The 27,523-nt window shown below is 47.0% G+C and overlaps 1 protein-coding gene across 1 annotated transcript; it reads right to left on the reverse strand.

Moving 5' to 3' along the window:
• Positions 1–741: 741 nt before the first annotated feature.
• On the reverse strand, positions 742–26,273 carry LOC149339890 (uncharacterized). Its single transcript, XM_089550597.1, has 10 exons — positions 24,737–26,273; positions 20,949–21,032; positions 18,372–18,842; positions 17,676–17,880; positions 14,874–15,030; positions 13,699–13,871; positions 11,538–11,667; positions 10,519–10,680; positions 2,522–2,635; positions 742–917 (listed from the first exon to the last, which is right to left on the reverse strand). The coding sequence occupies exons 1-10, from the start codon at positions 25,017–25,019 to the stop codon at positions 774–776; spliced, it is 1,923 nt and encodes a 640-aa protein (XP_089406723.1). The 5' UTR covers positions 25,020–26,273; the 3' UTR covers positions 742–773.
• Positions 26,274–27,523: the final 1,250 nt, after the last annotated feature.

The raw sequence follows: 27,523 nt of genomic DNA on the forward strand, positions 1-27,523 counted from the left end.
CACGGACAGCCAGCCATAAAGCTTTGTGAGAATAATGCAAGGTTGTGATACACAATACAGAGTTGTTTTATTGAGTTAAAACGCTTAAAATCCGATTGTGTGCGTTGATATCCAAATTCCACTAAAGGTGCCGCGCCCAGAAGCCTTAAATATGCTTATAATTGAATATCTTTCAGCATCAAAAGAAAGGAAGTTACTTTTAGCCAGTTTTTACCACCTGTGCCAAATTGTATTGTGTAAAATAAGCCCGATGGTCCAACATTGCACCAGTAACGTCATGTGAATGCTATTTCTGGAGCGGGAAAACTTAAAAGGTATGTCTCACAGGCGTGCTACTGCGTTTCATTAAATATAGCTCCCGCATTATTTTCGGGAAGCAATAGTATGAGCAAATAACGCTAGTATGCAACATTATCCTGAAGCTAGCAGGAAGAGGCCTACCCCAGGCAAGTCATTTTACTATAGGTCTGAAAACTGACTGGTCCGCTAAAAATACCTGTTCTTGAAACTTTGTTCTTGATTTTCAGTAAACTTTCACGTCTACAAATAGGAACGACGGAGCTCACCAGGCGGCCAAGAAGCAAAGGCACCTTTTTTTTTCTTAGTATATATATATATATATATATATATATATATATATATATATATATATATATATATATATATATATATATATATATATATATATATATATATATATATATATATATATATATATATATACCGTTGTGACTTGTACACGATGGGCTTTCACTGAAACAATAGGCTCTACTCTACGCAAATTTTCGAAGAAACTGGCTCAGTTCAGATAGTCGGTGGAACGCCCCCTTGCCGCAGACGTCCTTGTAGTCCTCAAACTCGACGTCAAAAGCGGCCCAGCTTCGCATAATCTTGTAATCGAAGTTAACTCGCCTCGCCTGCGGAATTCGCAGAAAAAGAGAAAGGGGAGAGTCAGCACTCGAACTGGCCCTATTATATTCCACAAGCTACTGCAGATTTCAAAATGCACATATGTACACTGTCAGCCATAATTTTACGCAGCAATTTCGGCGATCAAAATCGTGTCAAGCTTTACCTAGCGAAAATAAAGAAGTACTTCATACACACGTTAGCACATGTCGCTAATGCGCTCGCGCATGAACCCCCGAAAACCATATATTCTGTAAGCAACGCCAGAAAAATTTTTCAAACGTGGAAGCATGTTCCGTAATATTTTGGACGGACCAGTACATTCTTATAATTAATGCGCGTGCTCGTGAATCCATGCTCATGAAAGTACTCACGCAGCAACTGATTTTGAAAAAAATTTGTTCACACCTTAGGCAGTACGATAAAACAGGGCGTTTAAAATGTATTTACCGCTCACGACTACCAGCAGGTCACTTTAGATTTTCGATAAGTGTAGTATTCACTCACGTACATCAGTCTAAATGAGCGTCTATTCAAAAAGATATAATTTCGCGCAAAGGGCGAGATTCGTATTGCTACTTCCGGGGAAATTCACTGGCGCACAAAATCCACGGCGAAAGTGCGTACAGGTGGCAGCGTTGAGAGATAAACACATCCTGCTTTTTTAAGCGCATCGTTGCTCATAAGAAGGACATTCTATACTATCAATCTAAGATAATTAAAAGGGGACGAGCCAACCCACGCCCTGTCCTGCTTTCTCGCCTTCCTGTTTGTTTGCGCGGTTACAGTATGCATTCCGATATAACTCACCAACTAGCCCGCCTACCTGCGTTAACCCGTAACTCGGACGCCGCTCGGTCATGAAAGTAAATTTTAAAACAGAGTTTGATGGACTGCCATGGGTATCTTAGCCATCCTATTGGTTCCTAGCAAGTGGTTCCGACAAGGCACAAATGCAAAAAATTACACCTGCACAACAAGCGCATTGTTGTTGCCTGAACAGCCACAGGAAAACGCAACTTACGAGCCATGCCACCTGCACGCTCTGCTGCGTGCCGAGCAAAATCGGAGGCACAGCGGTGAAGCGAACTTCGTCAACTACAGCGCAGTCAAGTATCGACGTTCCCTAATCGGTATTAACGCGTTAGCATTACAGATCCCATTCGGCGGAAAACCTGCTATCGGCGCGCTTCACTGGAAAATCATGATTGCTCGAGAGGGTAATGACGTAGAAAAGCAGCTACACTGAAAAGGAAAAAGTCGGTTAAGCAGAATCGCACACCTGTCCTTTAGGTCGGGAACCAGGCACACTGCCTCTGTACCACTGAGGAATGTTCGTTCAGTGGGATAAACAGAGGCCTTGTACGAGTATCTCACACCGCACAGTTGGAGAATTACATAACAAAAACACTTAGTTAATTATGGTCACTACTTTGCATTACCAATTGATATGGACGATGATGTGCAATAAAGCAGGACGATGTCTGCGAAAGGGTGCGCCAGGGGAACCCCAAACGAACGCAGGGATCCTTTAACGCTGTCGTGTCATAGCGGTAAAGTGATTTTAGAGGACCCCCCAAGTTCTTCACGGCAATCTTTCCAGGAAACTTACCTTCTCTATCATGGTGAAGCTATCTTCGAAACAAAGAACTTCGTCGTCCTTTATTCCTACGTAACGCAGTGTGCCGTCTCCGACCATGTCAAAAGTGGCGTTGTTCCTGCACGTCTGCAGCGTTGAATAAGAAAGGAAAGACAAAGAGGGCCCGTAATGAAGAAAATGAAAATTGTATTTGAGGAAAGGAAATTACGCACTAACTGTCTCACATATTTCGGTGGACACCCGTCAAAATTCAGGGGGGCACTTTTTTGATCTAAAGTGCGGTCACTGATGTGTGGTTAAGATGTTAAGCTTCGCCTCTAAGAGTGGAACGCGACAGCGTCTTGCAACGCTGCCAGGGAGTCCATAGAACGCCATCGCCCAATCGGTTCTACGCCTCGCTTGTCGGTAAATTGATTTTTGAGGAAAGGAAATGTGTCTGTCTCTCATATCTCGGTGGACACTTAAACCTCGCCGGAAGGGAAGGGAGGAAGATGGGAGTGAGCGAAGACACCGTATTCACTATACTCCGTTTCATACATCAGGTGCAACGCTGTCAAAGCTAGCGCTCTTTTTTGCGCAGCCTGCATCCGTGACAGAAAATAGTGCGTTGCTTGTGGTGAGCGAAAAATAACAAATGCATTGCCGACAGGCTTCGTGGGTAATACATTTGTCATCAGCGTGACAAAAAACGATGATATTGCGAATGAATCGATCGAGATCTGTGATTTTGCATTTTGCGTGTGTCGTCTTTTTCCATTTCACGTTTTCGCTGTCCCCGCTGGCCGCCGTGTTATCTCTTTCTGTCCGCCTTCCTTTTACTTTTGAGAAAATGGCGTCCAGCTCAGCGGCGTGACGACAATTTGGACCAATCTGAAACGCGGACAAATATGCCTTGCTCGTCGGTAAATTGGTTTTTGAGGAAAGGAAATGTATCTGTCATATCTCGGTGGACACCTAAACCTCGCCGTAACGGGAAGGGAGGAAGATGGAGCGACGCGTTAGACCGCACGGCCACAAAACAGCGCGGAGGGATACACCGCTCTTTATTTTTTTCTGCGGACTACTTCCGTAGCCTTCACCGCGTTGCACATGATGTATGAAACGGAGTATAGACGCGCCTTTGTTCATTCCAAACCATCGAGCTGGCATGGCGTAGTGGATAGCGTGCTCGTCTCACACTCCGAAGACCGGGGTTCGATTCCCGAGCTCGACCAATTTCCTACTCGGTTTTATTTATTTATATGGCCTGACTAGAAAAGTTAATTTGGGTAATTAAGCAATTAACTGAGCTCAATCCCACTTACTTGGAGCATCACTATACTATCCCTTCAATTGGTTGCATGGTTACTAGCCAAAGTATAATTGGCCCCGTTTGAAATTCGCGCACTGTGACGTCACGACCGTTTCGACCAACTGAAAAGCGTGACATTTCTGTCGACAACTGCTGCTTACAACGATGAGACATTAAAGGCTTCCGCCTTAAAAGTATGGTTCATTTAATAGCTGCAGATATTAAAACAAAAGCATTACTAGTCCGATTACGAGAAAAGCCGGCGGCTTGTTGTGCACTCTCAGATGGTGCAGAAAATCCCAACGATGGCAAAAGTGACATAGGACAAAATCCGAGCACCGCCATTTCAGATGAACATAATACACATGTCGTTCTTCCATATATATCTCTCACTGGACGACCTCTATATGGCGCCAGTTTTCCCGACTACATTCCTACAAAAATTGTGAGCAACTGTTTGTCATATAGCGTACAGAGTGGTGTTATACCATGACACGTTGCATATAGCTTACATGTGCTAGTCAAGTTGGACGCTAGCTTGCGACAGAAATTTGAACCGACGACATATACATCTTCAATTGTATGCCTTCCTAAACTATTTACCTCTTTTCTTAAAGCGCATTTGAAGTGTCCACCAAGATTTTGAGACAGTTCTGCGCCATTTCCTTTCCTTTCCATCCAATTTTCATATAAAAATTGTGATGCAACCGTTCGTCGCACACCGCTGCAGGCGGTGTCACGATTTCTCGTTACGTATAACATACGTCTCTTATTCAGGTTGAAGGCTACCTCGCGACAGGCATTCGGACATTTGTGGATTCAGCGTTTGTGGAATCATCTTTCGGGGGCGCGCCTTGTTTTCATTTCTCCGTGCGCAACCTGCGTCGAGGTCGGTCGCTCACTATGACACACTAATGTTCTCGCCTTCACAGCACGTAAGCAGTCTTAAGTGCCCTCTGAATTTTTTATTGCGCCGCTTGCATAAACCTGTTGTTATCCGCAGTCATGTTGTGTGCTTAATTTTTTTACGTCCCATTATTGCACTATACTATACGTGCGAGATTTCTCTTGTAGCGTAGCAGCCACACTCAGACACTGCGGTGAAAACAAGACGAGACCCTGAGATGTGAAGCTCGTTCGCAGCCCGAACGCTTGGCCTGAACCATTGCTGGGTGTTACAAAGGGACCTAGATCCAGCTGAGCCACAACCCCTTCTTGCATTTGGTCAAGGCTACTGTATACCTTTCCCCTCTCATCCTGGAGCTCCGTAGCCGCAGCCATTAGCTCCGACATCCGTTATGGCCGAAGTCACCAGCCAGAAACCACCTATCCCTTCGCCTACCACCCTTTGCTGCGGCGGGCTCCGGCAGCGCGATTCCAGCGTCTTCAGCGGCGCCGACGACCACGATGTCAACGACTGTTGTCATCGTACGAACGCTTCAGCGCCTACAAGTGGGACGATGGCACCAAGCTCGGTAACGTCATGTTCCATCTCCCCAACATGGCTAATTTGTGGTTCCGAATTCATGAGGCCGACTTGCTCAACTAGTCTTTCTGCAGGACCAGGTCAAACTGCCAAACTGCGTGCAGTCGCCGAGTTCACCCGACAAACATCACTGTAAGAGTTGCATAGCTTCACCGGGCTGTGCTCTTATTCCCGCCGCTTCGTGCAAAATTTCGCTTCCATCCTGTCTCTATGGCTGAGCTGCTTGCCGTCGACCCCATTCTCTGGTCTTCGACACCAGCCTCTGATGCGGTTTCCTTCGCGCTTCGGCGCCTTCTTGTGTTCCCTCAGATCCTCCTCCATCTTGACCCCACTCAGCACACTGAAATCCACGCTCATGACAGCGGTGTGGGCTTCGGCGCAGTTCTAGCACAGCGGAAACACGGCTTCGCCGAACATGCTGCGTATGCCAGCCGCACCTTGACATAAGATGAAAGGAATTATTCCGTAACGGAAAAAAAATACTTGGCGATCATTTGAGCTACCGGAAAGTTCCGACCTTATATGGTCGCCCACTCTGTCATTACCGATCACCATGCCCTCTTTTGGCAGAGAACAGGGTTATTTGGAGACATGGAAGAGGCCTTTGCCTTGCAGTGGGCGGAGACAGGCTGATGATGATGGTGATGAAAGACCCCTCTGACCGTCTTGTTCGTTGGCCGCTATGTTTACAAGAATACGACATTGAAGTCTTCAATCGATCTGGCCGTAAGCATTCTGATGCCGAGACCCTATCCCGCTCACTTCCACCCTGCGACTTCAACTCCACATCTCTCGACACCAGTGATTCCCATTCCCTTGACATTGCTGACTTGCCGTTTGAACAACGCCAGAACCTCTGGATCGGATCCCTCCTCGCTCTCCTATCCCCACTATCTACGCGTCCGGCGGCCCGGACTACGACGTCGTCAAGCCCGCCACTTGTAAATACGGGGAAGCCTGCTTTACCACCGTAACTACCTTCCCGACGAGCGCAAATGGCTCCTTGCCCATCCTCGGCAACTCCGTTATGACTTATGCGCCTCCTCCGACGCCAACCTCCAATGTGCTCACGACGGTGTGGTGAAGACTTACACGCGCCTTGGCTCCGCTTCTACTGGCGGGGAATGTACCGTTTCATCCGAAAATACGTTCGCTCCTGTCCGAAATGTCAACGTCTCGGAACCCCTGCTCGCCGTTCCACAGCTCCGATGCAGCCCTCCTCTTGCCCCACGCGCCCATTCGACCACGCTGGCATCGATCTCCACCGGTCCCTTCTCATCACTCTGGCTGCACACCGCTGGTTTACAGCGGCAGTGGATCACATCACCCGCTACGTAGAAACCTCATCCTTGCCATCGGCGTCTGCGCAAGATGTTGCGTCTTTCATCCCACATCATTTCGTTCTGCGCCATGGTTTCTGAGCGACCGGAGCCGTGTCTTCCTCACACACACCGCCGAAGCACTCCGTCGCCAATGCCGCACTGTTCACCGCTCTACAACGGCCTATATTACCCCGTAACATATGAAATGACTGAACATTTCAACTACACTTTGAGCGATATGCTGGTCATATGTATTGCATCTGACCTCTCAAATCGGGACCGCATCCTTCCATGTCGTAGCATATGCTTACAACATTGCCAAACAGAGCACAACTGGCTCCTCTACATTCTTTATTTTTTAAGGTTTCGACACCACCTGTACCATGAATACCACGTTCCCGCATCGCCCTGATGTATCCGAGTCCCTGACCCTTTCTCAAGCAGCCACATATGCTGAAGAATGCCACCAGCTTGCCCGTTCTCTTACAACGCAGGAGCGGAATCACCAGAAGCACCTTCACGCCTCTACCAGTCCTCTTCCTCCTATACCCCAGACTCGCTCGTTTGGCTTTGAGCTCCATCAAGCGGTCCCGGCCTCTCCACAAAGCTCATTTCAAACTGCTAAGGCCCGTATGCTGTTTTCTGCCATACCTCTCCAGTGAACTACATTAATGAATCGATTTCGCCGCCCCATGATGCCCATCATAGCGGCCGTGAAACAGTGCATGTAGACCGCCTCAAGCCTTGCTATCATGTGCCCACCGTGCGTGTTACCTAAGTCGGCACGATGCCTCCCTTTTCCGCCTCGAGGTAGCGCGGCAGCCATGCTGAGTCACTGTGGTGAAAAGGCGACGACAACCCAGAGATGTGAAGCTCGCTCGCAGTCCGGACGCTTGGCCCGGACCTTTGTTCGGCGTTGCAAAATGACCCATACCTAGCTGAGCCGCAACTCCCTCTTACACTCTCTTTTGTTTATTTTCAGCCGTCACTGGGAAAACGATAAATCGGCGAGAATTCGATGGTGGTTTATTACACAACCAGAAAACAACTTTGCAAATTATAAAATAAAGCTTGAACGAGCAATGACCAAGCTTTCATTTGACATTTTAACGCAGTAATCGGCACGACCGAAAAATTATTTGGTAATGCGCAGACATGATCGCAAGAATGATTGATTGGTTAAAGACTCTTACGTGTCATACCTACACCGCGGGTTATGATGCATGTCTTAATAAAATGCTCGGCATTATTGTCGACTACCTGATGTTCTTTCACGTTGGCCGAAATGCCGGGACGTTTCCTTCCGTCTCTACTCCGTCTCTACTCCGTCTCCACCGGGTAGCAGCCGCCGAGGCCGGGCCCGAACCTGCCAACTCGCGCTCACGAGCCGGTCGCCAAAGTTACTCAAGACAACGCAACGGGCAAGAATAAAATATATGGGTTTATATCTCCTTATTAGCCCAAACTCGCTCGCTGTTCGCTGATAACGGCGTTGATATCGGTAGTTAATTCATGGCAGCAATGGACAGTTTATTAAGTCAACGCGTTCGATGTCAATTTTTATTTACTGAAATACACTTTACTCTACATCCACATGCTCTCTCTCTCTGTCTCTCTTTAGTCTCAAGTTAGCAGTCCAGCACTAAAATGACACATCTTGGAGGGAATATTAATGATCATGTCGTATTTTTTGTAAAGCAGCCGTGAGTACTAATAAAGTTGGTATGTATCCGTATTCTACGGCATTCTAATGAGAGAGACAACTTTCAACAAAAACTTAGTTTTTCAAGCTAGAAAAAAAACTAAACACCTGTGCCACCGCCAACGGCCGTTTTCGCAGTTAACTGCGCGCGTCGATACAGATTTGGGCTCGGATCACACGGCCATTTACTTCAAGACCACGAAAAACAGTCCTTTCGATCTTTTTTTTTTTTTTTTGCTGCCAGACAAACGTTAGCATCGCCGTAAAGAGGCAGTAATCTGTTTTTACTGATAACAATAATTGTATGTAGTTGGCCTTTGTTTCCTTTTAATATATACTGGGGCGTCTACGTAATAAATTACTATAAAATCGCTGAAACCGCACGAGGAAAGATTTATCCAAAAGTTGTCTGTAGCAATAAAAAAGAACCTTGATTGTCGAAATATAAACTAGCATTTTGCATTTGTTTTCTAGGCCTGCCCATGTGCACATCCTCGGAAAAACTCCTATCACTGGGCATACATAACACGCTTACAGAGCTCGCAGAAGCAGTCCACTCATCACAGCTAGAGAGACTCAGCATAACACATGCCGGAAGAGCCACACTAGCCAAAGTCGGACTCAAAACAGTTAGAGGAGCTAGACAGAGGGAGGATATCGACATGGAGATTAGGAGCAATCTCAGGATTCCCCCCTTACCCAAGAACATGCACCCAGAAATAAACAAGGAAAGAAGACAGAAACGGGCACAGGTGATAGACCGCATCTACGGTGACAAGCCTCAGGAGGAGGTCGCCTACATAGACGCAGCGGGTGATATACATAGTCAGTACACGACCGTCGCGGTAGTGAACGGAGCGGGTAGCCTCATTACGGCCGCAACTGTCCTAGGGACAAACACTGAGACGGCGGAGGAGGTCGCAATAGCACTAGCTTGCGTCGGTTCCAAAGCTAAACACGTCATAAGCAACAGCAAAGCTGCAGTCCAAAATTTTAGTAGAGGGAGAGTCTCTCCCCTCGCTGCCAAAATTTTAAGACAAGCGACATTGAATAGAACAATGAATATAATCTGGACCCCCGCGCACGAATCTGTCCGTGGCAACGAGGCAGCCCACGAGGTGGCTCGAGATCTCTACCACCGAGCTGCACACGACGGTCCACCGCTCGCAGATCACGGGAGAGAAGGGCGACTAATTTCCTGTCAGGAAGTTACAGAATATTACAGACAACATCGCAGGTACTTTCCCCCGCCTAGCATAACACTCAACAATCAACAGGCGGTGGCGTGGAGGCGTCTACAAACAGATGTCTACCCACACCCAATTCTATGCAAACATATAATTCCTGAAATAGAAGACGATAAGTGCAAGAAGTGCGGAGCGAGAGGGTCCCTCGACCACATAATATGGGAGTGTAGCCAATCCCCAGGCAGGGCAAAGAACATTAATAGTAGAGACGCCTGGGAGACCTTGCTCTGGAGCTCGGACCCTGAGCTCCAGCTCACCGCCGTCCGACTGGCTGAAGAGGCCGCCGGGATACAAGAGATCCCGGCCAGCGTCTGACGCGACTACCCCATGCGGCCGGATCTCTCCTGATCCTCCTCCCTCAACTGAGGGTATAGGACAGGGGAGGTCTGGATGAGGTAGTCTCATTCTGTTGGACAATAAATGTTTTTCACTCACTCACTCACTCATCAAACAAAAAAAAAACAATGAATTGCAAACCACCTCTTGATAAGCCATCTTTGAGATCCACCGGCTGCAGAGCCAATGGCCCTGGCTATTTCGGCCTGGCTGCAGGGGCCAACTGAAATGAACTTTTCAAGGGCACGCTCATTTGATTTAAATATTTCACAGAGCATAAAAATCTGATAGTTTCTGTTTCGCTCATCGCGGTGCTCGAATGTGGTTTGGTTTGGTTTGGTTTGGTTTATGGGGTTTAACGTCCCAAAGCGACTAAGGCTATGATAGACGCCGTAGTGGAGGGCTCCGGAAATTTGGACCACCTGGGGTTCTTTAACGTGCACTGACATCGCACAGTACACGGGCCTCTAGAATTTCTCCTCCAAAGAAATTCCAGCCGCCGCGGCCGGGATCGAATCCACGTCTTTCGGGTCAGTAGCCGAGCACCATAGCCTTATATCGCAGTGTCAGGCGAGACCGGATCTATAATGGAGGTTTATGTTTGTTTGTTTTTTCAGTGACGAACCTCCTGGAAGCTCTCCATGGTCCACGACCCGACCTGCCATGTTGCGGCGTGCTGGCCGAAGCTCTGATTCAAATGGAAGTGGCCCACAAGCATCGTGAAGGACAGAAGCACTCTGACGTCGTCCGTAATATTGGCCGTCCTGAGACTCGAGATGGCTCCTGTCTGCGTAGAGAAGCAAAGACATCGTATATTTCCTTCCGCAGGCACCCGCAGAAGTTTTGTAACCACAAAGTAACAAAAGTGTACAGCCCAAAAGGTTTACTTCTGGGCCCTGCTGCGTATCTATCTATGCATCGCCAGCGTTCCCAATCTGTTATTATCCGGAAGTTATGACATCCACGGATGCCAAGAGAGCCCTGTTACTCTCCTTAGCAGCAAACCTCTTGAGCTATTTGCTTTCTACACAAATTGTACCTGGCTGTTCTCAAAGAACGCAATAATTTCACCGTAACCGTTCAACGAAAACAGCACTAGAAGCTTCCCCTCTTCGGCTAGTTCATTTCCGTCATTAAGTGACAAAAATTCTTTTTCTTCTTTTGCCCAAAAAAACGAATTTCCGTCCGGCAGGGTTTTTGGGTTTATGCCGATTTCTGGCTCCCCGTATAGAAAAGCGCACTTTCGGAGCTATGCGCACGCATTTAAATACACTTAAAATTATTCACATTTCGTGCATCAACGTGCAAAAAAAAGCTCACAGCGATAGCTGTTTCTGGTGAATATAATATTTGCTTTATTCATTACAATTTGCCCGCTGTTCAGGCAAAGTGCACGTGCCAACATCATCCTGTCAGTTGTTCCCTGACTGCGATCGAACCACTCAGCGTTGTGCATTTCAGTGACGTCACGCATCACGACATTTTTTATTAACCAAGCAGCGTAGCGCGGTGCTTTGCCAACGCAGCAGAACCCATCCAGTTAGCGCGTCCAGTTCGAAGGAGCAAGGAGTAACCACCCGACACTTTAGTCGGAATTCGCTTGAATAGTTCAGCAGCCGACAGTTGGGATGACTGCGCACTCACCAGAGTTGGCGCATTCATTGGTTCCCTGTTTAGCCCTGTTAACTCGTCGGCCAACGTGCCGATTATCGGGGTGCTTCCCACCCTCCGGCCGACGTGCGTTCGGAGTACAAGTATGGTGATGGGAAGCTGCCTGCGAAATAAAAAATTATGTTATCATTATTTACTCGTTAGACTGAACAATCACGAAACTTTACGCAGCAGACTAGATAATACCTAATATCGGTTTTGTTATAACAGTCCTGTGAAAACTAGTCATTCCTCATCTTCATTTTAAGCTACAGTGAAAGACTAGAGCCTCGCAAATTCAATAAATGTAATACTACATTGTCTGTTGTGCCCTTATTTTACTTGCACGAATAACATGTATAATTAGTATTACGTGTTGCCGTTGATCCTGTTAGCCGCTGTTCACCTTTTAACCAGCGTAGTCTAGTACCTCGGCAGTCTTATGCTGTGTCTGAATGTCATATGTTTTAAATATTTTTTCTTTTCTGTAATAACTTTTGCGCTAATTGTGCTTTCTGTCATTAGCAGCCACTTGTTCTCGCATTATTTTCCTTTCCAGTAAATGGAGATCTCCTTGACAGTTTTGGAGCTCGCGAGCGAATCATTTTGTGCTGTTCTACTCATTTATAGTTCATGTAATGCCTTTTCAAATACTCACTCAGTCTCAAATGCTGCAGTGCCTGTAAAGAGTGTGGTCGAAATTTCCGGAGCCCTTCACTACGGTGTCCCTCATAGCCTGAGTCGCTTTGGGACGTTAAACCCCAATAAATCAAATCAAATCGAATAACTCATGGCAGAAAGGAAGCGTGTTGAAAGTGCTTTTCTAGCACAATCTCCCCTCCGTCCTTCAACGGATCTGCTGTTACCTGATCCTCACCAGCTGCTTTCCCCCTGTGCATTATACTCCTAAGACTTTGTTTACTTCTTTCATTACTGGCGGGATGTACCATTGCTGTCTGCTGCTGGCTCCCTCGTTAACGTCCTGTTTGCATTCGCTTTTGTATATATTTGTGCAGAATTCTTCGGCTACATTAACTATCTTATCCATATAGCTAATGACATTGCCCTCTTTGTCTCTTAACGCATAACCTACATCTGGTTTTTACCTATACCTAGTTCCCCTTCACCGCTTTTAGGCTACGTCCATTCTTGAGAGCATGCTCGATTCTCTCCACGTAAACTCCCTTATATTGGCTACCTTGCGCTTATTTATTAGCTTTGATAGCTCGGCCAGTTCTATTCTGTCTGTAAGGTTAAACGTTTTGATGCCTTGACGCTTCTTAATCAGATCTTTCGATTCCTGAGATAGCTTGCCGGTATCCTGTCGAACCATCCCACCGCCTACTTCTACTGCGCACTCCGTAATGATTGCTGTCAGATTATAGTTCACTGCTTGAAGATTAAGATCGTCGTTCTCAGCTAAAGCCAAATATCTGATCTGCAGCAATAACCTTAATTTCTCTACTTTCCCTCTTACCGCTGACTCGTTAATGAACTTCCACTTCACTAGTTTCTTCCGTTCCCTCTTCAAGTCTAAGCTAATTCGACACCTTACCAATCTGTGGTCGCTACAACGCACTTTTCCAAGGACCTCCACATCATGCACGATACCAGGGTGAGCAGTTAGTATGAAGTCTATTTCATTTTTAGTCTCACCACTGGGGTTCCTCCACGTCCACTTCCTGTTGTTCTCTTGTTTACGGAAATAGGTATGATCCGAAAATTGTTTATCTCTGTGAACTCTACTAATAATTCCCACCTGTTATTCCTGGAGCCTATGCCCTAGTCGTCTACCGCCTGTCCCCCGGGCTGCTTCTTGCCAACCTTAGGATTGAATTCGCCCATCAGTACAGTGTACTGTGATATTACTTTATGTTTGTCGATTGCACATCTTCATAGAATCTTTCAACGATCTGGTCATCATGGCTGGATGTAGGCGCGTAGCCCTGCATCCACTAACGTGAAATAATTACCGTGAAACACTAGCGTGAAACAATTACCGATACAAACAGAGCTTATAGCAAACATTTTGTTGCAGATTTAAACAAGGACATTCAGAGCGATTTAAAAGTTTCATTTACTCGGCAAGCCGTCAAACATTCGAATTATATCTGCATAGACAAACTGTCTGAGCAAATGGTCTACCTATGAAAACGAGGCTATGTCAAAGAAAGATCCTTTCCTTGTAAGCTGAGTGATCACCGAGGAGTGCTGAGAGACCTCGGCCTGGTTGACATAGTTACTGAAGAGGATCCCCAGTACCAGTTCGGGCCGCTTTATATCACCTGACACCGACGCGCTGACCTCGTCGTGAAATTTCTTGAACTCCTGCGAGAGAAATGCCAAATGACGAGGCAAAGAAAAACAACGAATCATTCTGAGTTTGCCTGCGTGAACAGTCTCTATGAATGTAGCAGCGAATCCAAAGCCACTAATCTTCGACGGCAGTCCTCTTTCCAGGAATATCTACCAGTGAAGGGGTCGATATGCTGCAACGCCAAGAAGACATCTTGGAGAGCGGTAACACTGGCACCCTCATCTTAGCCTCTCACATTAAGCTGCGAGTGCCTTTTATGAACACTTGGTAAGGTGCATGTCCATTCCGTGATTCAATTTGTATCGCGGTATCGCTTCTTCCGTGAAGGCTTGTAGCAAGGCGGCATTCGCGTCAGTGGGGCAACAGCCACGCATTACTGAACGACTTAGCAGAGAAGCTATGGACCAAATTTCTGAGCATCGATTGACATTTACCTTTATGTGATTGTTTTTTTTCCTGAAATCAGGAAAAAATCGGCAGCCTTAGAGGCTTAAGGAGGTATTCTAAAAAAAGGAAATCTATGACAGCGATTCATTTGTCTCCTGCAATACAACGAAAACTGCGTGTCCGAATATTTCTGGCAGGCCTACAGCTGATTTAAAACTGTAACGGCAAGTGCGGCGTCGTCAAAGCAACGCCGACTACTGAAAATATTAAATGTACTTCATTTATTATAATTTCTCGCTAGACAACAAACCAGTCCTAAACCGCACATTTATCCGCGCTGAATTACCTGCCCTAGCACTTTTCAGGACGCCAGTGAAAAGTAGCTACTTTTTCGCGATCCCTCGCACGTATTCAAAGTTGCAAGTTTTTCAGCCACAACTAAATTTCCTACTCTTCGAGGTTACCACCAACTCTCCATGTGAGTAAGTGGTAAAGTGTGATGCAAAGTCCTTACTAAATTTTATGAAAAGCGATAACAAATTACTCCTTTGCTGCATTAATATTACTACCTTTTTCTTTCTTCCAAACTCTGATGATCTGGGACGCAATAATTTTTTTCTACTTACATTTAACAGTTGCAACCTTCCAGACAAGTCAAACATTAATGATCCAGTGTCTCCTGTAGCCCTGAGGATGCCGTGGTGCCGTATATTCTCCTTGTGCAATTGCATGAGCTTCTGTCTGCCCGTGGCATCGAGTTCTTTCCTCATATCATCGGCTTCACTGAAACATAAGCAAATATTTTTGTTTATTTTTTATTTATTTATTCATACTGTTAACCCTCTGCATGAGGGTCATTACAGGGAGGGAAACATATACAGACACAAGTGCAATTCTCTTCGCTAAAAAAAAACACTCAAATGCACAGAATTACAGATTTGCACAGCGATCTTCCAGGAACGTGTTCACACCTATCACAAATTTGTCTACATCTGTTTGGTCCACAACGTCACTTGGTAGTTGATTCCAAATTTCTACAGCATCGGGAAAAAAGGAGTAGCGATAGTCATCAGTACGTGTAATAATAGGTTGTAATACCTTACTGTGATTTTTCCGAGGGCAACGCTTCAGGGGAGGTGTGACATAGTGATGTTTATTAACTTTGACTTTATCATTCATTATCAGAAAAAAGTTTCAATTTCTGCTTTGTTCTTCTTATTTCTAGTGATTCTAACTGACACTCTTTTAGCATTGCTGTGAAGATAATCTGCGTCCAAGCAGCAACAGTCAAGCGAGTGAGCTAGCAAGAACTGTGCAGTAGTGGTTGTTAAGTATTGCCCGTCAAATCTTCATGCAAGTCGGGGCTGTTCAACTTGTCGGCTTAAAATTCCACTTGAAGAACAGCCCGTCTGCATTCGCAACACCCGGAAATACGGCCATTTGCCTTTTGTTGTCACCTGTAGCCGCTTATTAGCGAAACTGTGTGAACCCGTCTTTGATTATAAATTAAACAGAAACTTCTGAATGTATTTGCCTTCAACTGACCCTGTGCGACAGGCGGAAGACATTTGTGAGTTTAGTTCGAGATGTAACCGTCTGTGATGCTGCACTGCAGTTGGAATACAGTGCATTCTTATTTTGGCAGTACTTTCAGCTCTGGGGTCAATCGTGCTCTGAGCATTCATTTTGTATCATTCACGATACACAGGCAAGATACACAGGCTAGTGACGCAGCACATGCGCTTCTACCGTCTTGTTTGTGCAGCGTTGTTTAAAAGAACCCAATGCTCACATAACTCTCCATCTTTCCATGCTTGTGTTTTGGAGACTCATGAAAAAAAAAAGAAAATTTATTTTGAAGTCAGGTATTTTGCGAAAAATTCGAGTCACCAGTGGTATTCGGAGAAACATGTGTAGCGACTTTTCTTGACCTTGTGCACAGATGGTGACTAGCTCTGCGATGGGCTGCGGCATTTGTCAAATTCTTCTTTGGTGCCATATGCTTGCATGACATAGCTTACGCTGAGAAGAGGATCGCTGCCATGGGCGCCGTATCGAAAATATTGGACTTATATGCCTTGATACCAAATTTTCGGAGTTATTAGTTTTTGTGTCAGGTTAGGGGGGGGGGGTAAACCTGTTGTGTGAGAAGAAAGGGGTCGCAGTAATGTGTACAGATTCGCAGGCAGCCTATGAAAGAATGGTTTGGCACCTGCAAGAGTTCATTACAGATTTCGTAGCCTCAAACCTTGACCATAATGTATTCGTAAAATGACTTAGCTCCAAAACGGACAGCACACAGTAAGAGAGACGGGACAAGCGCAACTTATATCCACTCATCCGCTGTGAATAAAAAGTTGCACGTTGCGCTTGTTCCTGTGCCACTGCAAATTTTCATAAATAAGCTATTCGATTCCTGGAACTAATAAGACTCACTCGAGGTATGGAATATTACGCCGGCTGTAATTCGAGAAAAGGCTTAAGTGCCATCAGAAGTAAGTATTCTAGACTGCTGCTACAGCATTTCGCACGGCTTTCTAGATTGCATTTTCTGTTTTTCTTCAAGAGCACGTGCTTATAGCATCAATCGATTTAGCCGCCAGTTTGGCTTGCTTTGCGCTGTAAGATATCAAAGCAAAGCCTGATTTGAAGCCACAGCGAATTGCATTCTTGTTGCTTCTCCATTTCTGGTAGTGAGAGCCTCGAACAGAGCAGCCGCAAGTCACCTTGATAGAACTAGCAGCCAGATATAACAGCCATCCCCATGGTCTAGCTGCAATGAAAAAATTTCTTCTGTTGCTTCTGCTGCCGAAATGATATAGTGCCTTTACCAGCAATATTTATCGGCATCCTTTTTTCGTCAGTAAAAGTAGTTGCTGATCGCCGATTTTAAGTCAAGGCAGTCGAAGAATGCTTCTAACTGTCCATTATGCGTCGGAAAAATGTGTATTACTGCTGCCGATAGTTATACATACATCAGTGCGATAAGACAGTTACTTTAAGTAAAGCGCTTTAATACGCAACTTTCACGGCCTAATGCCTGAAAGGCGTGAAAACTCCACCGGTGCCAGGGTCAAGTAAGCAGCTAGATATCTCAGAATTTTTGTTTTCGGTTGTCGCTTTTCTTTGAGCAGTTACCGCGGAAGGTAACGCTCAGCACATAGAAGAAAGCTGAAGCGGACGCTCGCTTTACAGACCTTGAATTACCATAGCAAATTATACGAAAAATAGGTGTGATGCACTGGCTCATACATGCTCCCTACTGTCGGGTCATCGTACATTGAGAGCATACTGCACATATCACCTGCACTTGCCAGTTCTATACACTCAAGGATGTTGCTTGCTGAGCACCAGTCCTGCATATAGACCTTTTTCGTATTCGCATCGCAAGAAACAACGGTGCCACGCATAGCTCTCTATAAACGCACCGATAGCTGGCCGATATTCCGAAACTTGTCCTCCGAGAAGCCGGTGCCGCTTTCCTGAATGTCTTCCAGCTTTTCTGGTTGTACCGACCCTGGAAGTCTTGGCCCAGGACGCGTACGTGGGTGTAGAAGAGCAGGTCGCACAGCCCGTCCGGTGGAAACATGTCCTCTTCGACGGCGAAGTCACCCGCCGTGCACAGAAGCACCCCTATCACGCAGGCAGACAAGAATGGAAGCCAGGTGCTTAAAGTGCGCCCAATTTTGCTTGAGCGCGCACAAAAAAAAAATGGCTGTGGCTTAGCTTGGTTAAGCCCGGTAATTGCGAAAGCAATATCCGTAGCTACGCCATGGTTCAGCTGGTAGTGTAGCTGGTGGTGGTGCTTGTGGTTAGACTTGTGGTGATGCATCGGTTATACAATCCAATCCATTCCAATTCAATCTAATCTAATCTAATCTAATCTAATCCAATCCAATCCAATCTAATCCAATCAAATCTAATCTAATCCAATATGCTAATATGGTAGCTACCGGCCTCGCTAGCGACGGGCTGAAAGTGCAACTAGTATTGCTTTCGCAATAAAAGGTGGTTTCCGTATTAGGCTACCAAAAAGTCTATGAAATTGCACAATTTCAAGTTCTGTAGCAGTAGTCTAATCCAAGATGCACCGCAAAGCACCCAAACTAGGATTCAAAGCTCACCCTTCTCCGATGAGCTCTCTTCCACGTCTCTAGCTTCGCCTTCAGCAGCCGTAGTAAGCAGTCCAAGCCGAGTCAGCGGACCAGCGACGGTTGTCGCTACGCTGCTAGTCGCCTTCGGCGTTGTTACAGCCATGGACTCAGCCGATGTGCTCCTTTCTGGCATGCTGCTCGTTTTGTCAGCATATGTCTCCAAGGTGTTGTGCTCACCACGCTTTCTGCTAGCAGTTCGCGACCACGCGGGGGTAGCCATTGCTGGGCTCGTTCCTTTCGGCGTTGTCGCGGACACGGTTCCTGCCGAAGTGTTCTTTACTGCTGGTTCACTGCTCGATTCAGAGACAAAATTCTTGTTGCGCCTTCCTTTAGTGGCGGCACTGGTAGATATTCCGGTAGACTCTGTTTCAGCCGAAGCTTCACTGACTGCTCCTTTTGAAGGGCTTTTCGTCCTTGCATCTGGAGTGGACTCAGAATCACCTGGAGAATTAAAGGACTGTGTTTTACTCTACTGTGTTCCGGGTAATAGTAGACTGGCATGCAAGCAGGCAGAAAAACAGACAAAATAAAAAGCTAAATTGTAGTGCAGTGTACTGATCATGAAAGCCTAAAAGACAATGCAATCGAAGTAAACACAAACCTTCGTCTTGCAGCCATAAATATCAACGCACAGCTAAAAGTCTTACTGCGCCTGAAATTGAACACCCCATATATCGGACACATTATCTAATGCTGCAGGCAGTAATACTACCACTATTCAGTACTCAGAGAGCTAACATTACACCTACTTCCTATGTATTTATGAAAATTTATTTTTCACAGGAAACGAAAAAAATTAGCTGCGGTTCAGCTACTGCTGAACCTGGTTAGAGCGAAAGCTATGGCGCATCGGGCAACTATACACGGCTTGACGGGTGTAACGCTGAGTGCATTCCGGACACTGGATAGGCAGCGTGCCCACCCTGCCACTCTGGCAGGTGGCAGTTAATGGTTGATCGCGAGAGTTTGCTCACCCAATGAAAGCAGCGGCCTATTGCTGCAGTGCCGTGTGTCTGCCACAACATTGTCAGCGCTGACGCATGCAGCCCACATCTCTCTCTCACCACCCCACGTACCTCAAAGCACGATTTAGGCGTACACTGCTCCAGGGGGCCAGTTATGCGCACTTCCTTTCCGTCAGCGCAAACGCCAATAACACAATGAACGCCGACAGCTATGGCTCCAGTGCCGCGTTTCTGCCGCAACGTTGTCAATGCCAACGCATGCAGGGCACATCTGCCCCTATTGCCACGTAGTTTAAAGCACGACTGCGGGCTCCACTGTCCCAAGGGGGCAGTTATGCGCCTTTCCTTTGCTTTCGAAGCTCCCGTTCCAATGGTTTCGTAGCTTAAAGCGCGGCTAAGGTGTCCACTGTCCCAGGGGGCCAGTTAAGCGACTTTCTTTCGTTTTCGAAGCTCAGGTCATTTCAAAGTGAAACTTGGGACCACCGCGAAACTGGCTTTGCCTAGCGTAGTGAAGCTTTCGCTTCAAAAATCGACGCCCCATATTTCACCCATGCACGCAAATTATTTTCAATGAGCCTAGCTGCAGTTTGACCACAAGATCGAACTGCTCGTTTTCTTCCTGTTGAACGAAAAGTAGATCATATGCCAGTAAGTCACGTAAGGAAGACTATTTATTATTTGTTAACTGCACCTAACTATTTCATGAAATTTTCGAGGCGAGCCTTCCTATCTCCTGAGTCATCGCATTTCATTGCAAGGACGCCAACACAGGCCGTCGAGCATCTGGAAGCGCAAAGCGAACGGATGAAAGATAACGACGACGATCTAATGATAGGAAATGCTAGCAGGTTCTGTCTACCAATTATAACACACAGCATGCGACATTGCGACAATAGTCGACAGATCTCAAACGTCATGAAGCAAAACTCCTCTATTCACACCGGCTTTGGTTAAAACCCAGCTCGGAGAGCTCTGATGGGAAAATTCTGCAAAACTTCAGGCGATAGCTTCGGCGTTAACTACTCCGTGGTTTTGGAACAACGTTAGCCATAATCTGTAAAAAATATTAGCCAGAATAATTTATTAATTTATCCATTTGTTTGTTTGATTTAGTTTTTTACCGACCGACCGACCGTTCGTTTGGTCGTTCGCTCATTTGTTCGATATTGCTGACTCCCTCTTGGCAGTCTAGGCAAGAGTGAGTTTGTTTAAAAATCAAATCAGATAAAAATGTGTATCATCAAAACGATAAAAATGTGAATGGCAGGCAGCCATGCAAAAAAATAGGTAGACCAACAGACGATTGTACAGTAACAAACTTTAAGCTAAAACTCGGTGATGCAGACGACAACATTAGCACTAGAAACGCACAATCTCACGAATGCAAAAAACAACATTGAGGAAACTTAATGCCTGAAAAAAAAAAACCGATAACTAGAACCGAAACGTAAAGCAGCATAAAAATATAATATTCGCTTGTGCCCTTGTATAAACATTGCCTCGTGATATGGACCTCCAGCGCATCCAGCGTAAAACCACATTTTAAATACCTCCATCATCAGAAGACTCGCTGTACTCTTACCGGCTGTTTCGGTCGTTGTTGTAGCCGGGTCCGCGTGTACAACGTATCGGTAATACAACTCGTTCACAGTTTGCGGCTCATCACCTGTGGAAGCGCAAAACAGTGTTGATTACTGAGCCGTGCATCATTGCTTGGGCCGACAAGCTGCCGTTAAGGAAAGCAATAAAGAAACTACTCAGGTGGTACAAGGTCACTGCTGTCGGCAGACGACATAGTCCGAGATGTGCCTTCAGCAATCTGCTATCAGCAGCCTACAGCAAAGGCTTTTTGCGCATACTTTATAAAGCGTCTTCGAACTTCTGCGAGAGAGGCATCCTGGCTATTCTGTGTTAGAACTGCCGACCGGCTCTGCGTTAACGAGCTTATGCACAACTCTTATAGAACGCAGCTCTTAAAGGGACACTGAGGAGAGCACTATTAATATTTTTTTAATAGTAAAATCCGATAGTTCGGCATGTCATGGCTTTGTTGCCACTTGGCCGGCAGCGAAAGATGCATTTATTTCTAAGAAATTTGGATTCGAAGTTGAAAAAGTTTTTCCCGCCGCTCTGATTCAAACTTGGGATTCGTCTATGACGACAGAGGACTAAGAGACGTGAAACATGACGTGCACATGACGTAACGCAGACTCCGTGATTTCTGGCTGCCAGCAGTGCGGCCTAGCAGCAGCCGAAAAGAAAGCTACCGCCGGCCGCACGTTGAAGGCATCTATCGGCTATTGCGGCCGTCGCTACAGTCGCTTCGATTACGTTTGCACTGGCGTTTTGCCAGCGTTACGATGGATCTCGTTCTCGAAGTCGTCAACGAAGTTCTCGCAAATAGACACCTTTAGCATACCGTGTACCTTGTTACCGCTAGCGGAATACCGGGAGCCCGCCTACCGCCGGAAAACGGGCGCTGATTTGTCCCGATGCTTCAGGAGCGCGCGTAGCAGCCGGGCACGTGGCGCCATCTGGCGACATGAAGGAGATTTGCGCATGCATTGGCTGCGCCTCAGTGATGCATGGTTTCTCGGTTCCTGGTGTTGCTAGAACCATTCGTTCTAGCAACACTGTTTTGTTCTATGATCTCATCACGCTTGTACTTGCGAGTTGGGCCTGTGGCGGCGATACCTGTATTTTGGTTCTTGCTCTTTTCTACGTTACAAGAGCTTTGTTGTCAGTATGAGTGGCGTTTTTGTAATCAGGAGCTGGTATTCTGTCGATACAAGCCAACTTCAATTTCTCCTCAGTGTCCCTTTAAGGGCGACCCACATGGAGCGAACTTGCGCTGCGGATTTTGAGCGGCGCGGCGGAACGCGGACGCACCGCCGCTGTGCCGCACCACAAGAGGCGGAAAACGGGCGGCTGCCGCCAAACCGCTGCCGACAAAAACAAAAAAAAAAGATTTGTAAGCTTACTCTAAAGCCATTGTTTACTGGAGGGCGCATTCTCACTTTTTAGTTCAGCGTATGCTATCTCCCCTCTCCACTCCACCCCCACTCGGTTTCACCCTGCGCGCCGAGCCACCGGCAGCTGCTGCTAGCAGAGACGCAAAAATAGACTCAGCCTATAGTAGCGCCACCTGGTTCTCGGGACAGGAACCATTATTGTAAACTAACCGGCTCTCCTCTTAAGCCTAGAAGTGGGAGAATCGCCACTCTAAATAAAAAAAGAAGGCAAATTTATCACTTATAAGTTATATTATAGGCAAGGCGAAACGAAGCGAAAGACCGGTGCTCCATTTACGGCCAGTGAACGCAGTGAAAAAGGCAGCAACAACGAGAATTCAGTCCAAAGCGAGGGTAGTTCTAGTTCACTGTAGCGAGGGGTCCGGCTTCGAAAGGCGCCGCCATGTTTGTCGCCGCGTGCGGGCGGAAGCTAGATGCGGGAAGAGAGCGCCCTCATTGGTCCGCGCTGACAGCTCGCATTCGCCGCTTCCGGTGAGCGGCTGACCGCGGGCGAACGTATCTAGCACTGCTTGGTCGGCGGCGAACGGCCGCCGGCGGCCAAGCGGCCGCCGCCGGGCGGCCGTACGCAGGTTTTCCGCGAGAAGACCGCTCCATGTGGGTCGGGCTTAGGCGCCCGTTCCTGCGTTTCGCGTCGGCGTCGGCGTAGTCGGCGTAACACGCCGCCTGACAACCATGGCAGGTATTAGCAGAACGAAACCCCACCTGCAACACCAAGAGCGGAGGGATGGACTCTGCGCTCAAATTTCAAATTACCGACTATTGTAATCATCTGTCAATTTCTTGTTTGCGCGAGTCGATTTGGGTTTCTTGTCTTGTATTTCAGTTCTCTTTTCTTGCGGCAAAAAGTCGTGTCAGAATTGTGCACATCACAGAATATTGAATTCTTCAAGCAACTGAACACTGCCAAATTGTCCGCTTTTCCTAATTTTTGCTAATTTTCAGGAAAAAAATCTTTCCGTCTATTATAAAGCTACGTTCACCTTTCAGTAAAAAGAATGTCCCATAGTGCACATCGAGCTGACAAGGGTACGAAGATGAGGGCCTCGTTAAGGCGTGCATGGCTTCTTCCATAGTGTACATGGTGTTTATAATCTGCAGAGGCTCAAATGCAGGCTCAAAATAAAGAATTGTCCATAAATAAGGTCGAAATCAAAAAAATTATTTAAAATTTTCACACTACTAAGACTCTTCCAAGGAACCATAAAGCATCGCATAGCTACATGTTACGTAAATTAAATATCAGCTGAACATATTGTCTTTAGTGCCCCGCCGCGGTGGCCAGAAAGACGCGGGTTCGATCCCGGCCGCGGGGGCCGAATTTCGATGGAGGCGAAATTGTAGAGGTCCGTGTACTGTGCGATGTCAATGCACGTTAAAGAACCCCGGGTGGTCGAAATTTCCGGAGTCCTTCACTACGGCGTCCCTCATAGCCTGAGTTGTTTGGGGCGTTAAACCCCAATAAACCAAACCAAACATTGCCTTTAGTGTTTTAATACTACACCTCCAAATATCACATAATCCTGCCGATCTGAAATCAACTTTTCGTGCATATGGTATGGTATGGTATGGTATGGTATGGTATGGTATGGTATGGTATGGCATGGCATGGCATGGCATGGCATGGCATGGCATGGCATGGCATGGCATGGCGTGGCGTGGCGTGGCGTGGCGTGGCGTGGCGTGGCGTGGCGTGGCGTGGCGTGGCGTGGCGTGGTATGGTATGGTGTGGTGGGATATGGTATGGCACGGTACGGTACCGTATGTTATGTGGGGTTTAGCATCCCGAAGCGACTCGGACTATGAGAGAGGCTTCGAATTAATTTCGACCACCTGGGGAGCTTTAACGTGTACTGACATTGAACGACACACGGGCGCCTTTTGCGTTTCATCTCCATCGAAACACGGCCACAGCGGCGGGAATGAAGCCGGGTCCTTCGGCTTAGTATCCAAGCGCCGTAACCACTATAGAGAGCATAAAATCGCAAACACTATATCACACACGGTAAGCAGGAAGAGAGGTCCTAGTGCTTACAGGGACTGACAGAGCAATTCAGCCGTCAAGAAAGTGACTCCCGAGTGTTGAAACCGTGTTAAATGCAGCCACCTACTCCGTAATCTTTGATTCATCGTCGATGGGTCACGTATGCATACAGCCGCTGTGCCATCTACGACTGAGCCATGCCTGGCCCCGAAGAATGGCACTAGATCTCGCGAGTATAGTTAGGCGTACTGCTTTATTTCCCGGGTTTCTTCCCCATTTACCGCCGGCACGCTCGCTTACATAGCGTTTCAGGTCACGTCATTTCCGTGCTCGTGTGGCTAAATAGTTGCCACTCACCATCAGTCGTCCCACTGCCGACGCGGTGTCCACCTGCCGAGACGAAGTGCACGAGCAGCGCAGTTGCCGCCACCACTACAGCGCCATTCACAGTCAGCAAAGCGAGCGTGTAGTAGTCCGTGCCGGTTTGCCTGCGATGCACGATTGACAAGCAGCAAAAAGGGCGTGATTTCAGCTGAAGGAAAGCCGAAGCAGTTCCCCGAAGAAAGCGGACCGAGTCTGCACTGCATATCCGGACCGTGAGAAGATAACAGTAAGGGATAAGATTGGGTTTGGCAAGCATTTGGCAGAACTCCTATAATGTTGTCTCATTGGGCCTATTCGATTTTCCAGTCACGTACTACTTGGTGACAGGTGACAGGTGTGACACCGTCATGGTCACATGACCTATTTGCCAGGGGCTGCTTGCGGACACGCCGCTGGAGCCGGGCTCCCCCTCAGTTACCGTACCAGGCCGCTGTCATCTGCTAGCAGACACCGCAAGCCATGGCCACCACGACGCAGAAGCAACGCCGTGCGTTCGATTACGATCACTGAGCCGATTTCAAGACCATACTGTCAGCTGAGCGTAGGTGATTACAGAGCTCACCTTCGGGGTATTGCACGCCGCTACTGCTCGCGGCGAAGTTCGCACAAAGTAGCCCGACTAGTTGCGGATAGGCAGACACACGAAAGCCTTCGTAAAAACGTTGATAAGCGGTAGCTGCTCCAGTATACAAGTGGTTCACCTGCGATGCTTTCAGGTAAGCGTACAGACAGCATGTCACAAAAAAAGCGAAGAACTTCTTGACGACACAAGAAAACAATACGCACGCGCAACTCCAAACGCGCGTCCATGTGTACTGGACTTCAACAAAATAGAACAAAGATACACGAATTAAAAGTCTTACGATGGCTCAGAGAGCAGCTAGAGAGTTCGTGTTAAGGTTTATCGAGAGATATCGCCCTCCAGGAACACGAAAAGTACTCAGAATGCACACAGAGTCGTAGCTCAATATGGCTTGCAGCGTGGCACTTCATTTTCCGGGCAGCTCTAGTCTGCTGCCTTCCTCACGGCCCCAAAGAGTCCGTGGACTGGCAGAGGCGAAAACCGAACGCGTTGCTATGGCGATGCGGGCAGTTTTGCGACTGGTGGGCGTAGCTTTCGGGCTGCCCGAGAAAATCGTAAGCTGGACTCGAGTCCGCAAGTAGTCCCAGACAGTCCGGGACTGAAAAGGGAATGTACCCATTGTGTTGCCAACGCCGCGAACAGACGAGCAGACGGAAGCAGCAATGAAACAAACTCTTTATGGGCGGACTTACTCCCACAAGGAATTGAACAACTTGGCGGCAGCGATAACAGTAAGTGCACTCGGCGGTCGTCGTATAAAGGAGTCACCGCCGGTATAAGCCGAGCTCAATTTAAAGCTGGCTAACTTTCGAGATAAAGCGCCGAAATCACCTACTACAGTTTCGAACAGCGTAGAAGCAATCGCGCACGGCTGCAATCATTCCAGATAAATCTGGTTGAATCTCACGTCACAAACTGATAAAGCTGTGTTCCGGAAGTTTTAAGTATAAACAAAGATTACATAGCTTCGCGCACTATAAAGGCCAACTTGCCAAATGTCCCTCCAAAGAAAAGTTTATGGGTTGCAATTGATGGGGGTTTAACGTCCCAAAGCGACTCAGGCTATGAGGGACGCCGTAGAGAAGGGCTTCGGAAATTTCGACCACCTGGGGTTTTTTAACGTGCACTTACATTACACAGAACACAGGCCTCTAGAATTTCGCCTCCATCGAAATTCAACCGCCGCGGCCAGGATCGAACCCACGTCTTCCGGGTCAGCAGCCGAGCGCCATAACCACTGAGCTACCGCGGCGGCCCTCAGAAGGAAAGTATATAAACAGTGTATACCTCCAGTGCCCAAACACAGGGTATGAACCCGAGAAATGATGGGAAAAAAGACCTGCTTTAACACTAGGAAAACCACAGTGGTCTACCGAAAATAAAAGGATAGTGATAACGCCAATCTGCTGATTAGCATGTTCCAGACCCTTACAACATCCAGAATGTTTCTGGTAAATAAAACTAACGTACGAAGTTACAAAACAGATAAGAAACAGATAGTCACAGTTGAAATAGGGAGGAGAAACGAACGTGGGCGGTACATGTAATGCATCATACTGATAACTGGCCTCTGTTGCGGTTACGCAGTCGATAAGAGAAAAAAAATAACATATTTCAAGTGGCGGAAACGTTCCGGGGGGCTAAGTAGGACAGGGATAAGTAAAAATCAATGAGAGACGTGTTTTATTAGCAGCTAGCGATTTACAGAACTCCTAAGGGTTTTACCTTGAACACACAACTCAGTTTTTGCAGGTATACGTGATTACAGGAAGCCGCTGTATTCCTGTCTCTTCTGAATAATTCTCAGCGGAACGTGTGAGAACTTGGGGACCGCTGCTAATTCTCGCTCTGACAAAAGGCGCGTCTTATGGCATTCGGGTGGAATTTATAGCCCCAGAAAATACCTCACTAGGTATTCACACTTATACGAGTATCATACGCGTGAGGCAATCCAGTCCGCAATAAACCATTCGCGTAAGGAATGGAACTGAAATTAGCCCCAAATGTCTTCGAAAGGTCAGTCTTGCGGTTGTTTCTTGGAGCCTTCAGTTCTCAGCTCGACGTGTACAGTCTAAATACGAATATGCCAGCATTGGAGTAAAAAGTATCCTGCATTTGTACACAGCGTATATTGCCGCCCTATCCCTATCTTTTCTTCTATCGCTCCTCCGTTTCTT

The sequence above is a fragment of the Amblyomma mixtum genome, chromosome 6 (assembly GCF_055824585.1).
Source record: "Amblyomma mixtum isolate Tamu chromosome 6, ASM5582458v1, whole genome shotgun sequence".
NCBI classification, from domain to species: domain Eukaryota; kingdom Metazoa; phylum Arthropoda; class Arachnida; order Ixodida; family Ixodidae; genus Amblyomma; species Amblyomma mixtum.

Bases quoted from the DNA above. Each gene is read 5' to 3' on its own strand.
- LOC149339890 (XM_089550597.1), bottom strand. From the start codon at position 25,019: ATGCTTGCCAAACCCAATCTTATCCCTTACTGTTATCTTCTCACGGTC. The intron at 10,681-11,537 runs GTGAGTGCGCAG...TTCTCTACGCAG, and splicing joins CAATGAATGCGCCAACTCTG to ACAGGAGCCATCTCGAGTCT. The intron at 918-2,521 runs GTAAGTTTCCTG...CGAATTCCGCAG, and splicing joins GCTTCACCATGATAGAGAAG to GCGAGGCGAGTTAACTTCGA.